The sequence below is a fragment of the Lonchura striata genome, chromosome 36, assembly GCF_050655825.1.
Source record: "Lonchura striata isolate lonStrDom1 chromosome 36, ASM5065582v1, whole genome shotgun sequence".
Classification (NCBI taxonomy): Eukaryota; Metazoa; Chordata; class Aves; order Passeriformes; family Estrildidae; genus Lonchura; species Lonchura striata.
In genome coordinates this window covers 3,484,111-3,497,029 of record NC_140738.1, presented here as the reverse complement: position 1 = coordinate 3,497,029, position 12,919 = coordinate 3,484,111, and the positions used below count along the sequence as shown (strand labels likewise).

General features: G+C 59.5%; 1 protein-coding gene across 1 annotated transcript; it reads right to left on the bottom strand.

Annotated features, from left to right (window-relative positions):
• Positions 1-262: 262 nt before the first annotated feature.
• Positions 263-775, bottom strand: LOC146764039 (olfactory receptor 14J1-like). Its single transcript, XM_085565431.1, has one exon. It carries the CDS (start codon positions 773-775, stop codon positions 263-265), a length of 513 nt encoding a protein of 170 aa, XP_085421557.1.
• Between the last annotated feature and the right edge of the window lie 12,144 nt (positions 776-12,919).

Sequence of the window (12,919 nt, the reverse complement as noted above, 5' to 3'; positions counted from 1 at the left end):
TGGCAGGGGCAGGGCCCTGGTGTGGCTGAGCGTTGACATCTCAGCCTGTGAGCTCCTGGGAGCTCAGGACAGAGCCAGGACTGACCCAGGTTGGCACTGCACTTGAGGACAGACACAGAGAATGGAAAGTGCCCACAGAGTGGTTCCGAGCAGGTCTGTGGGAAGGAGGAGGGAGGGAGGATGAATCCCCTGCCCAAGGCTGCCAAGGGAAGGCTTTGGGAGGGAAAGGAAGCCTTGACCTGACACTAAGTCCTTCAAGGGCTCAGTTGCCCACGCTGGGCAGGATTTCATCGGGCAGAACTGACAGGGCCAGATCCAGGGATGGGGAGGACATTGAGAGGGGCTTCAGGTGAGCAAACATAGCAGTGCTGAGGAACAAGGAGACCATGGCCAGGTGAGGGAGGCAGGTGGAAAAGGCTTTGTGCCGTCCCTGCTCAGAAGGGATCCTCAGCACAGCCCTGAAGATCTGCACATAGGAGAAAACAATGAACACAAAACAACAAAATAATATACTGCTAGTAACCACAAGAAGCCCAAGTTCCCTGAGGTGTGAATTGGAGCAGGAGAGCTTGAGGATCTGTGGGATATCACAGAAGAATTGGCCCAGGGCATTGCCATGGCACAGGGGCAGGGAAAATGTATTGGCTGTGTGCATGAGAGCATTGAGAAAGGCACTGGCCCAGGCAGCTGCTGCCATGTGGGCACAAGCTCTGCTGCTCAGGAGGGTCCCATAGTGCAGGGGTTTGCAGATGGACACGTAGCGGTCGTAGCACATGATGGTCAGCAGGAAATACTCTGCTGAAATGAAGAACATGAAGAAAAAGAGCTGTGCAGCACATCCTGACTAGGAGATGTTTCTGGTGTCCCAGAGGGAATTGTGCATGGCTTTGGGGACAGTGGTGCAGATGGAGCCCAGGTCACTGAGGGCCAGATTGAGCAGGAAGAAGAACATGGGCGTGTGCAGGTGGCGGCCGCAGGCTACAGCGCTGATGATGAGGCTGTTGCCCAGGAGGGCAGCCAGGGAGATGCCCAGGAAGAGGCAGAAGTGCAGGAGCTGCAGCTGCCGCGTGTCTGCCAGTGCCAGCAGGAGGAAGTGGCTGATGGAGCTGCTGTTGGACATTTGCTGTGGCTGCCCATGGGCACCTGTTCATGGAGAAAGGGACAGTGAAGAGTTAGAGGAGATGCCTGTAATTAAAGTTAACGCCATTTCCCATACACCCTCCTCTGTAACACAGATGTGTACACTTCTGTATTTGAGAGTTTTGTGGTTTTCTTTTTATGCTGCCTCCATGTTTCTCCTGGTATTCCTGGATATCAGAAACCCTCAGCATATCTCCATCCCATTGATGAATACAGTGAGTTTTCTGAGGAAAGATGATGAGTGGAGACTGAGAGGAGATGATTATTCATTCTGTTTGGAGCTTCTCTTGGCTTTCATTTTTCTCACATGAAGGATGGTCACACTCCCATGTTTCTCTTACAAACCCTCAGGTACAGGTAAGAGCAGATGGATCCACCAGAGCCCAGCTCCACATTTGTAGCCAAGGACTGACCTTGCTCATTTCACCAACCCAGCAGCATTTTCAGTGTCACAACACCTCTGCCTTTCCCCATCAATCTCATAAATCAGAGATTCTCTAGGACAGCTTTGCACTCTGCATTGAAGCTCCCAGCTTGGACTGAAATCTCAGGGACACTTCCAAGTGTCCTTCTGATGGCACTGGATGAAGGGAGGTGCAGCTCCTTCCCTGGCTGCACTGCCAGCACTGCCCAGAGCCGGGCACTGGGGACAGCTGTGTCACCCTGAGCCAGCTGTGCCCCTGCCAGAGCCCCCAGTGCCGGGCAGCTGCTCCCAGCCCTGTGCTCTGCAGAGGGAACTGGGCCCGGGGCTGCAGAGCTGCCCCACGGCTCTGCTGCAGCTCTGCCTGCACAGGAGGGGCTGCACGCCTTGGAGCCCCGGCCCTGAGGGCAGAGGCTTGGCTGGGGCACAGGAGGGAGGGGGCTTGTTCAGAGGGAGGGGCTGCACTGGAGGGGATCCTCTGGGCATCTCTAAACTCTCCCTGCCACAGTATTTCTGGGTTTTGTTTTCTCTCCTTCCCTGATCTTCTCTCTGCTTCCTGGAGATTTTCCTCCTGCAAGTGTTTCCCTGTGCCTCATCTCTCCCTGCCAGCATTCCCACACCCCAAATATCTGTGCACTCTCCTTGGCCTGACAGAACCCTGCCTGTTTGCAGGGCACTGGCTGGGGGCAGGTTCTGTTTGCAGCTGGGAGAAAGGACAGCTCAGACTGAGCCTGATGGTTCCAGCAAAGGTGCTGCTGGTGCTGTCCATGTGCAGAGTGGCTGAAAGCACATTAGGGATCTCCTGTGAACCTACTGATCACTAAAAGTAACAGTTCAGACGTCTCATGCACTTGTCAATATTCATAATCAACCTTTAATATTTATCCTTCTTTCCCTGCCACTCTTCAATAGTACACAGCTGACTACAAATTCTTAGGAAATTTCCACATTTTTATCAAAATCCTTGTCTTAGAAATATTCTATGACTAATCAGAAGCCCTCAGTATGTCAGAGCTTCATGAGCATTTCACCTCCCCTGCACCAGAAATACTCAGTACTCACAGGATCTGTGGGCATTGGGATGTTCCAGCTTTAGGAGATCTCTCCAGGAGCTGCAGCTGCATTGTCCTGCAGCCAGAGGTTCCTGTGCCAAGGGCTGGCAGTGATTCTGCCCCAGGCACTTCTCAGCCCCTTCCCAGCCCTGACTGATTGAAGCTCTCTGTGCCTCTGTGCTGTGCCCAGGCTGGCTGCAGGCAGTGCCCCAGCCCTGCTGGGCTGGGAGAAGAGCTGCTCAGCAAGAGAAATGTGCTTTTGAAGCTCTGCTTGGTTACCAGGATCACCCTCTGTGCCAGGAGCCCAGCCCAGCTCAGCTGCACAGACACAGCACAAGGACTTTGATGACCGTCTCAGGGGCTGCTGTTGTTTTCATTAGTCTCATTCCCAGAGAGTGTGCTCAAAAAACTTCTCAAGAACTCAAAGTGTGATTGAAACACTGAAGTTTCTTGAAGTTTTAATGGGTCCCACTGAGGGACACGACTGAGAAAGTGTCCCCAAGTAGAGCATAATGCTGGAGCAGAGATGAAAGCAAGGGACAAGCAAGGGGAAGGTGGCTCTGGTGCTGAGCAAACCTGTATGTGTTTCAGGAATGCAAAGGGCCCAGGCCAGAGCCCCAGCCCCTGGCAAGGCAGATCCTGTCCCTCCCTCATTGCTCAGGGCTCTTCCCAGGATGGGCACTGGCATGTGGGGATGTGCAGTGCCAAGGGCAGGACCATGGGGCGGCCCCTGCCAGGCTGCTGAGCAGGGACAAGGAGGCACTGAGGCCCCAGGGCTGCAAGGGTCACTTGTCCCCTCGTGGCCTCAGGCCCAGGGCCAGCAGCCATGGCCAAAGGGCTGCACAGGTTGGCTCTGTCAGGGCCTTGCAGCTGCTGCACATCCCTGAGCCCTCTGCAGCCCAGGCTGTCCCACGGTGTCCCTGCCCTGCGCCTCTGTCCCTGCAGGCTGTCGTCACCCCCGGCTGCCCCACCTCGCTGGCCCTTCCTTTGCTGGCAGCTCTGCCTCCTGCTGCCCCTGCCTGGCCACACAAAGCCTTGGGTTGCTCCAGGCTCCTGCTGGGGACGTGCTGCACCACAGCCCTGCCCTGGGAGGGAAATTCCTCTCCTCATGTGTCCAGTCTGGACTTCCCCAGCTGCATTTGTGGCATAATTTCTCTCCCTGCCTGATTCCCACTATGGAGAAAAGCTCCACCATTTCCACATCCACCCTTCAAGCCCTGCCAGGCCACTCCTGATCTGTCCTCAGTCTCTTCACAGCTGAGCCCAGGCACATCAGCCTCCATACATGGGTTATGTTCCTGAGGCCTGCAAAACCCAGCTCGGGAGATCTCTGGGTCCTGTCCAAGGTGTTTGCAAAGGAAAACATTCTGCTCATATCACCAGAGGCCAAGGCCAGGCAGAACTGTCCTTCCTGGCAGCTTTTGTCTGGGAGCAATGCAAGGATAGATGGAGCAGAGGCTGGACAGTGTTACAGGAGTAAAGAGGGGATTTATTAAAAAGGCTTTCAAAGGATTCACCTGGGCAGTACAAGGGCCTGGCTGAGGGTACACCCAGGATGGACGCCAGGTCACGCGTTTTCACACTTTTAAAAGTTCTGGTTCATTTCCATATTGGGGTTAATTGTCAATTACACCTTCAGATTATGCAGCCCCACCCTCCCAGTCTGCTCTCCTCAATTCGCTGGTGTTTTCACTTTTTGGGCCTGAAGCTGCAGCGGTGTCCTTGGATCTCGGGCAGGAAAAGGATTGTTTTGTCTGACTACACTGTAAGAGAACTTGCTGACACTCTGCATGAAGTTCAGAGTTACAGACTGATACAGCACAGAATTGGGAAAATATGGAAGCTAAAACTTAAGGCATCAGCCTGTCCCATGTTCCCTTGGTTCCATGGGGACCCACAGTGTCACAATGGCTCCTCATGACACTCTGGGCTCCACAGTGTCACCCTGGGCCCTTGGATCCATGGGAGCTTCCCAATGGTCTGCTCTGATTCTACGAGGTCCCCACAGTGTCACAACTGACCCATGGTCCCATGAGGTTCCCCAGTGTCACCAGGGTGTCCTTGGACCTGCCTTGTCACAACTGACCCATGGCTCCATGAGGTTCCCCAGTGTCACCAGGGTGTCCTTGGACCTGCCTTGTCACAACTGACCCATGGTTCCATGAGGTTCCCCAGTGTCACCAGGGTGTCTCTGAACCTGCCTTGTCCCAACTGACCCATGGCTCCATGATGCTCCATGAGGTTCCCCAGTGTCACCATGGTCGCTGTCAGAGGCTGGATGAGATCAATGTCCCAAGACACCTTGGGCTGAGCTGTCAATCAATCACACAGATGGGACAGCGCTCACCCAGCTCTGAACACCTGAGATATCAGAAGTCCCAGCTGGGGGGAGGCCCACGAAGGCCCAGGGGCTTAAAACCAAGGAGCAAAAGGTCAGCCCCTGGTATGGACTCTGCCTTCTCCTGGGGTTTGTGTCTCACCCACACTGGAGCCCCAGGAGCTGGGAGCCACATGTGTGTCTTTCTGTGGAGCTTCTGTCTTCCTGTCTCTCTCTCTCTTTCCTCTCCTTCTAATGCTCTTTATATGGAACATTTGTGGGTACCTGAACAACTTCAGTGTTTAGGGCTTTCCAGGCTAAATGGGCTGAGTGAATGAAGTTACTGCTATGACAAGTGATTTAAGTTGGATTGGATTTGTATTAAACACTTTTCCAAAGTTCCTTGTTCTTTTGTACTTTGCCAGTAAAATTTTGGGGGTCCCGAATGGGCGCTGAGGGCACTTGGGGGTCCCGGAGGGTCTGGGGGACACTGATGGGACAGATGGGGGCGGTACCGGGGTTCTGTGGAGCGCGGGGCATGACGGGCGTTGTAGTCCCGGCTTTAATGGGGCTCTATGGGGCCGCAGAGCATGACGGGAGTTGTAAGTAAAAAAAAAAGATGGCGCAGACCCCAGGCCCCGCCCCCAAAGCCATAATTCCTGGCGCTGATTGGTTGGGGCTGTGATGGGCGGGAGCCTCGGCAAATGGGAGGCGGTGGGGGCGGGAACAGCCCATTCAACCCCTTCAGTCCCTCCCAGCACAGCCCAGTTTATCCCCAGCACAGCCCAGTACAGCCCCAGTGCCCCTCCAGTCCCTCCCAGCACAGCCCAGTCCCTCCCAATACACCTGAGTTCATTCCAGGCCCTCCCAGTCTCCCCAGTGTCATCCATATCCCGCTCCAGTGTCCCCCAGTCTTCCCCACAGCATTCCTGCCCATTGCGGGGCAGCGGCGCAGACGGAATGTCCTGCGGCCCAAACCTCCTGCTCCTGCCACACAGCGCCAGCCTTCTCCCCTCCTCCTCCTCTCCCAGCACGGCACAAATTCCAGCTCGGAGGAGGCTTCCCCAGAGAGGGCTCCGGCTCCTGTCTCAGCCCGAGTGTCCCTGCAGAGGAACAGGGCATCTTTCAGGCACTTCCACAAGCTCAGGGTTCCCATTTCATGGGGAATCTGGGATGCCGGGGGAGAACGCCGGGGCATGGCCGGCCCGGGGCGCTCGGGCGGCGCTCGGGGCCGCTCCTGGCCCGGGCCGAGCGCTGACAGCCGCGTCCCGCCCGCAGGGAAGGCGCAGGAGGCCCGGCAGGAGCGGCCCCGGCGGGTTCGCTGCTGGGCAGCGGCGGCTGCGGCGGCGGCTGCGCGGCCACGCGGCTCTCGGACGGCGCCCGGGGAGCGGCGGGGCCGGCGGCGGGCGCGGAGGAGGGGAAGGAGGAGGAGGAGGGAGAGAAGGAGAAGGAGGAGAAGGATGGGGCTGTGCGGGGCAGGCGGCGAGCTCAGCCCGCTGCTGCCCTCGGCTCGCAGGTGGCCATCAAAAGGGTGCCAGGGAACCGCGTCCGGCGCCGGGGCGAGCTGGTGATGAGCGGGGCCAGCGGCAGAAGCCGGGCCGTGCCGGGCGGGGCTGAGCCGGGGCCCGGCAGGGTGGGAGCTGCCAGGACGCCTGGAGGGAGAGCGGGCGTGGGGCCAGCGCAGGGCGCAGAGCATCCCGGGCTGGCCGAGGGGTTCCCGACCCCCGGCACGGCATCAGCCCCACTGACGGCATCGTGCTCCTCCCGCAGCCCCACGGCACCAGCGCAGCCCTGGAGATCGCGCTGCTGGACAAGGTCTCCTCTGGCTGTGCTGGTGTCATTCAGCTCCTGGAGTGGCTTCAGCTCCCCGACAGCTTTGTGCTGGTGCTGGAGCATCCGGAGCGGTGCCAGGACCTGTCGGGTTTCCTGGCGGAGCGGGGGTTCCTGCCGGAGGAGGAGGCGCGGGTGCTGCTCCTCCAGGTGCTGGAGGCTGCAGCATCCCCCTGATGAACTGTGTCTGTGTTCCACAGGAACCCTGTCCTACAGCCCACCAGAGTGGATCCACCAGCAACGCTACCACGGCGAGGCAGCGACGATCTGGTCCCTGGGCCTCCTGCTGCACCACCTGGTCATGGGGAAGCACCCGTTCAGGAGGGGCCAGGAGATATCTGGGGTCAGATCTTGTTCCCACCATGGCTCTCTCAAGGTGGATCCTCATCTCTGGCCTCGGGAGCAATACCAGTGCTGGGAGACAGCAGCAGCTCATGGGCATTCTGGTCTGGCAGCTGCTGAGGAGGTGGCACATGTCCTGCTCTCCTGCTCTCCTCCAAACAGAAAATCCATGGGGAAGTTTAGGCCCACCTCTAAGCACACCCAGCATGGCCTGGGCACGGGAAAAGGGGGCAACTTCTCCAAATGACTGGTGATTTCTGGTTTCTCTCCCCAGAGTGCCAGGATGTCATTAAGAGGTGTTTGTCCATGCAGCCCTTGGACAGGCCATCCTTAGAAGAGATTTTCCGTGATCCATGTTCCTCTGCCCTAGAAGATGGGAGAGATCCACATGCACAGTTGGATCCAGGGGCCTGGCAGGTAACAGCTCCACACATCTCTTGGCACTCAGTGGCAAAGCCAACCAGACAGGTTTTGTCCTGCCTGTAGCTCTGAGGAGGGGTCAGCAGGAGGGAACACAGCGTATGGGCTGTAGCTGAGCTGGGGACCTGGTGTGGCAAGCACTGGTGGCCAACATCCCCCTGGTTTTGCCTGCCATGGTTCATGGATGGCTGGGGCCCTGGGCAGAGCCCTGACAGCCTGGTCTGGCCCAGGGAAGAAGGAGCCCCTGGAGAAGCTGTCCCAGGTGGGGCTGCTGCTGCTGGGGACAGTGAGGACATCAAGGATGACAACCTCTTGCTCCACCTGACCACCGGCAGGCTGAAGATGGTGGACTTTGATTCTGACACCTCCTCCAAAGCCAGGCTCCACAGGGAGTTTGCAGATGAGTCCACACACTGGGGGATGCTCCCAGATTTGGGCATTGCACAGCCTGGCTGGGAACCAAAGGTTCCCCCTTTGCTGGGGCGGATGCAGCTGATCCTTCAGTCGGCTGCCAGGCTGCTTTTGGCAGGGCTGGGGACATGGGCTGGGGTGGATATGAAATGGGAGTGGGCTCCTGGCCCTGCCAACAGCCCCCAGCACCCACCGTGCACCGGGCTGGGGCTGGGCTGGGGCAGCCAGCCTGACACAAACAAACCCCCATGGTGGGAGCAGAGGTGGGACTCCAGACCCTGTGCAGGGGCTGCTTTGCTTTGCAGGCAAGGAAGGGCTTGGGCTGCTCCACTGCCCTTGTTTGCTTTGGGATCACCATGGGGGCAGTTCAGGGGAAGGGAGAAAGCCTGGGATTCCCTCACCCATGGTGGGTTTTTCGCTGGCATGCAGGGGTTGGGCCTTCCTTAGGGCCCTGACAGAGATAAGATTTTTGACCTTTTTTCTTGTTCCCCTTTTTCTCTGTAACCTATTTTCCATAATTTGATGTTTGTCTTTCTAGAGGAAGTGTTCCAGATGGGGTCCAGTCTGGATCAGGACGTGCTTAGGAGCAGCTGTGGTGTGGATGGGCCGTGCCCTTGGAGAAGGCTGAGGGCATCGTTTGGGACCAGCTTTTCTTCCAGCGGGGGATGGCGTGAGGTGGGTCCTGTCTGCTGGGGATGGTGGGATCAGAGCTCTGGGGAGATGGCAGCGAGCACAGGAGCGTCCTGCTCTGGGCAGCTGCTGAGGGCTGGAGGTGCCGTGGCTGGCTGCAGGCTGGGCACATGTCCTGCCCTCCTGCTCTGCTCCCAAAGGCAGCAGTGATGGGCAGCTCTGGGCACAGCTCTGGCACGGCCAGCATGGCCTGGGCACCGCGGGTGGCTGGGACAAGGGGACAGGAGCCTTCAGCTGACGGGGCTTTCTGGTTTCTCTCCTTGCAGCCGGGCTCTGCGGGTGCTGAGGCTGCTCTGGGCTCTGCCAGGGCCCTGCTGGAGCTCAGCACCGGGCTGCAATCAGCCAAAGGAGAAATGGGGTGCCCTGCAGCACAGACTGGCTTGAGCATTTCAGCAACAGAGCTCAAGTTTGCAGAGTGCACACCTCCAAGGGAAAACATGGCACCACCCAAAAAATAAGCTTGTTCAATAACTTCTGAAATTGAATCAATCTGGGATGACCCCAAATGACTTTTTGCAGCTTGCTCAAACAGCAGCTCAGCCCTTCTCTGAACTGTTCTCTCCCCCACCTGCCTTTTACTTCCCAACTGCTCCCTCTTTTCCCCCAGTGAGTTCCCAGCCCATTCCAGTCTCCATCACACTGTTCCCTTCCTTGGTGCCCCTCGCCATGAGAAAGGCCGAGCCCCAGGCTTAGGGACTCATCCTGTCACTGGCTGAGGAGCAGCAATGTCTCAGAGGTCCGGTGGGATTTTAGTGTCATTCAGAGCTGCTCTCCAGCCCCCAGCTCCCCTCACTGCTGAGTTCCCGCTCCCTTTTCCTTGTCCTTGCAGCAGGATGAGCTCTGTGAATCCCCTGGAGCCTCCCCACTCTTCCCAGCCCACGCACCCACCTCAGTTAGGCTGAAGCTGCAGCTTCTCTGTCTCCTCTGGCACACCAGTGCAGTCCCCTGTGCGGGGAGCCCCAGCCCCAGAGCACAGCACTCAGCAGTGCAGTCGGGGCTGGAGCAGCTGCCCTGCAGCCCTGGCTTGGCTCTTTGTGGCAGGGAATGCTCCCTGTTTGCAGCTGTCCCTGCAGGATGGCCCCAGGGCAGAGCCCATCCGGGCTCCCACTGCAGCCCCTGAAGCTTGGGGCAGACAGTGGTCCCAGAGCTGAGGTTCACGGGGAGCTCCCGGAGCTGTGCCTCGCACTCTGTTGCCGTGTCACCGTGCAGGCTGGCTTGTACGGGGTGAATGTACCAGCCCTGCTTTGACTGACAGGGGCCTGGCCCATCACATCTCTCCCAAGGCTGCAGGCATTGCCCAGGCCAGAATCTGAAGGGGCACAGAGATCAGAGCAGTGGAATCATCCAGACTGGATGATTCCTAGAGATCCACACAGCTCCAGCCCCTGCCCATCTGCTCTGTGGGCAGCACAGAAGCTTCGGCAGAACCACCAAAGGCCAAGGGGCTTCTGGCCATTTTCCCTGCAACCCTGCATACCTGGGCAGCCTTCTGAGCCCAGGAACTCTTTTTTCCCTCTTCCCCTCGGCCCTGCAGAGCCTGGGCAGCCAAAGAAAGATCCTGGGAGTCTGTCTATTGCAACACATCCTATATTAACATGCTACAGAAAAACAAAAAGAAGAAAAAGAACAATCTTAAAGAAACAAAACATTCCTGCTGGCTCGGGTGGCCCTGCAGACAGAGCCTCTGGAATCAGCTCTCTGCAGAGGTCCAGCAGCGCAGCCAGCCGAGCCCCGACAGACGAGGCCGTCTCCTCCATGCCCTGCAGAGCCGATCCTGCAGGTTATTGATGATGGAATATGGAGCTCTCTCTGCTTCCTGGAGGATGTACAATGTTTCAACTGCCAGGCTTGCGACGGCAACGCTGTTGTCGTTTTCCATGCCTTCAAGGGCTGAAAGAGAGAGGAACAGAGCCATGGTCAGTTCCCACATCTGAGGGGACCCGAGGGGACTCTGTCCCAGGGCCATCCCAGCCGGCTCTGGCCATGGCCAGCAGGGAGCAGGGACCAGCCGGATCAGCCCGAAGCTGCTGGCCACGAATCCCCCAGGTGCCCTGAAAGCTCTGTGTGCTCTGCCCACGCCGGCCCTGGTCCGCACAGGGAGCAGAGCCCTCCGCAGCCGGGGCAGGGCTCGCAGCTCCCCCGGCAGCCCCCGCTGGCAGCCCGCTGCCCTTGGTCACCCTCAGAGAGGAGCTGGAGCTCTTCCTTCCTCCCCCTCAGGTGCCGCCCGGCCGTCCCTGGGAACACAGAGCCTGTCAGGCCCAGGGCACAGCTCCCTGCCAGCGGCGCCGCCAGCCCTGTGCCCACACGCCCTCCTGGCCCGGCTCGTGGCTCACCCATGAACCTGACGGCCGCCTCTCGCAGGGGCTCCTGTGGGCTCTGCAGGTAGGGCAGGGCCCGGCGCAGGTGCTCGGCCACGCTGCTGCTGTCCTCTGCCAGCTGGAGAGAGCGACAGGAGGGAAGGGTTGGCCCCGCAGCCCCCCGGGCCGGGGCTCCATGGGCACCCGGCTGGGGCCGCAGGAGCCTGGAGCAGAGCCCGCGCGGCCTCGGGCTGCAGCAGCGGGCAGGGGCACAGCTGCCAGCCCGCACACCGAGCACCGCGCTCAGGGGCTGCTCCAGGCTGGGGCTGCGGCTTCCCGGCCCTCCTTACCAGGCACTCGGTGAACTGCCACAGCTTCTGGTTCTTCACCAGCTGTTCAAGGTCCCTCTTCTTGAGGAACTCGGCCGCACAGAGCAGCGTTTCCTGAGAAGCCTGGAGAGCAGCAGAGACGCGGAGATGGCCCCACAGCCCAGGGCGCAGGACCCCGTCCCTGTGCCAAGGCCAGCAGGAGCTGCAGCCTGCGAGGCGCCAGGGCAGGGCCAGCCCAGCCCCTGCCAGGGGCCAGCGGCAGCTGCCGAGTCCTCACCTCTGCCACTCGCTGGTTCTCATCATGGCAGTGCAAGGAGAGTGGCAGCAGGCTCTGCTGCACGTGTGCCTTCAGGGCCTTTCTCTCCTCTTCTGGAAAAAAACCCAGCATCTCTTGGAAGATAAACATGCAGCACAACTGCACCTCGCTGTCCTCCTGCATGAAAGGAAGGAAGAAAGACCTTAGCGTAAGCTGCTTCAGGCCCACCTGGGCACAGCCTGTGAGTGCACAGGGCACAAAGTGTGCGGGCAGCACCCGCTGGCCGTGGCTGGAGTCACAGGGCCGTACGTTGTCAAAGAGTGGCAGGAGCGCCTCAGCCAGCTGCAGGGCAAGGGTGCTGGTTATTGGGGCACCATTGCAGAAAAATAAAGCCCTGAGGAGAACCGTGGTCATCCTGAGCATGGTGCTGTCATCTTCCTGCAGGAGCTCCACGAGCCTTTCATGCAGGCTCCACATCCTTATGGCCATCTACTTGTGGAACACAAGTGTGTGAAACACCATCCTGCTGCCACAGGGCCCAGGGGCCAAAGGCCTGTGCCAAAGCCCTGGGGCAGCTGCAGCAGGAGGCAGGAGAGCTGGCAGCAGCTGCCCCAGTGCCCCAAGGCCAGCCAAGCCCCAGGGACTGCCTTCCCCAGCCCCACGCTGGCAGCACGGCTCCAGCCCCTGCGCTCTTCTCACCGAGACACTGGTGGTGCCGAGCGCCACGAGGCCTCGGAGTGCCAAGCGACGCCTCCCCCTGCACTCGCTCTGCAGGTGCTTGGACAGGAACTGCAGGACGCTATCACGGCACTCACTCAAGTTCAGGTGCTCCAGGATCTGAAAGGCACAGGCCGGTGATGGGGGAGCGGCCGGCGGGAGCCCAGAACCGCCCAGGGCCGGGCCCAGGCAGCAGCACAGGGCGCGGGCTCCGTCCCAGGCACTGCGGCCAAGAGAGGGCAGAGAGCCGGGAGGCAGCTCAGCGAGGCAGCGCCGGCCTTCAGGCTCACCTCCACAAGGAACGCCAGGGCGGCCAAATCCCGGCACGGCGTGTCCTTGCTGAGCAGCCCGAGCAGGTGGAACGCAATCCTGGAACACACGGCTTCGGATGCGCGGTGCATTTCTCTGACAGGAGGAAACACTAGTCAAAGCCCTGAGCCAGCAGGGGCAAACCTCTCCCAGGACTGCCTCACAGAGCTCTGGCCTTTCTCCACCACCCTGCAAGGGGCAGCTGAGCCCTCGGGGAGGTTGCTGCTCTTGGGCACGCTCCTCTCCCAGCCTTTTGCAGCCTCCTTGGCCGTCCCTTGGTGACAAGGCCTTCTGGCCCACGGCCACGGGGACTGTGTGGGGCACCTCGGGCACAGGGCACACATGCCGGGGACAGCTGGGGAGCAGGGGGTCTCACCTGGCCAGCACG

What these genes read in the sequence shown, in the direction of transcription:
- LOC146764039 (XM_085565431.1), bottom strand. Translation starts at nt 775, where the DNA reads ATGTGCTACGACCGCTACGTGTCCATCTGCAAACCCCTGCACTATGGG.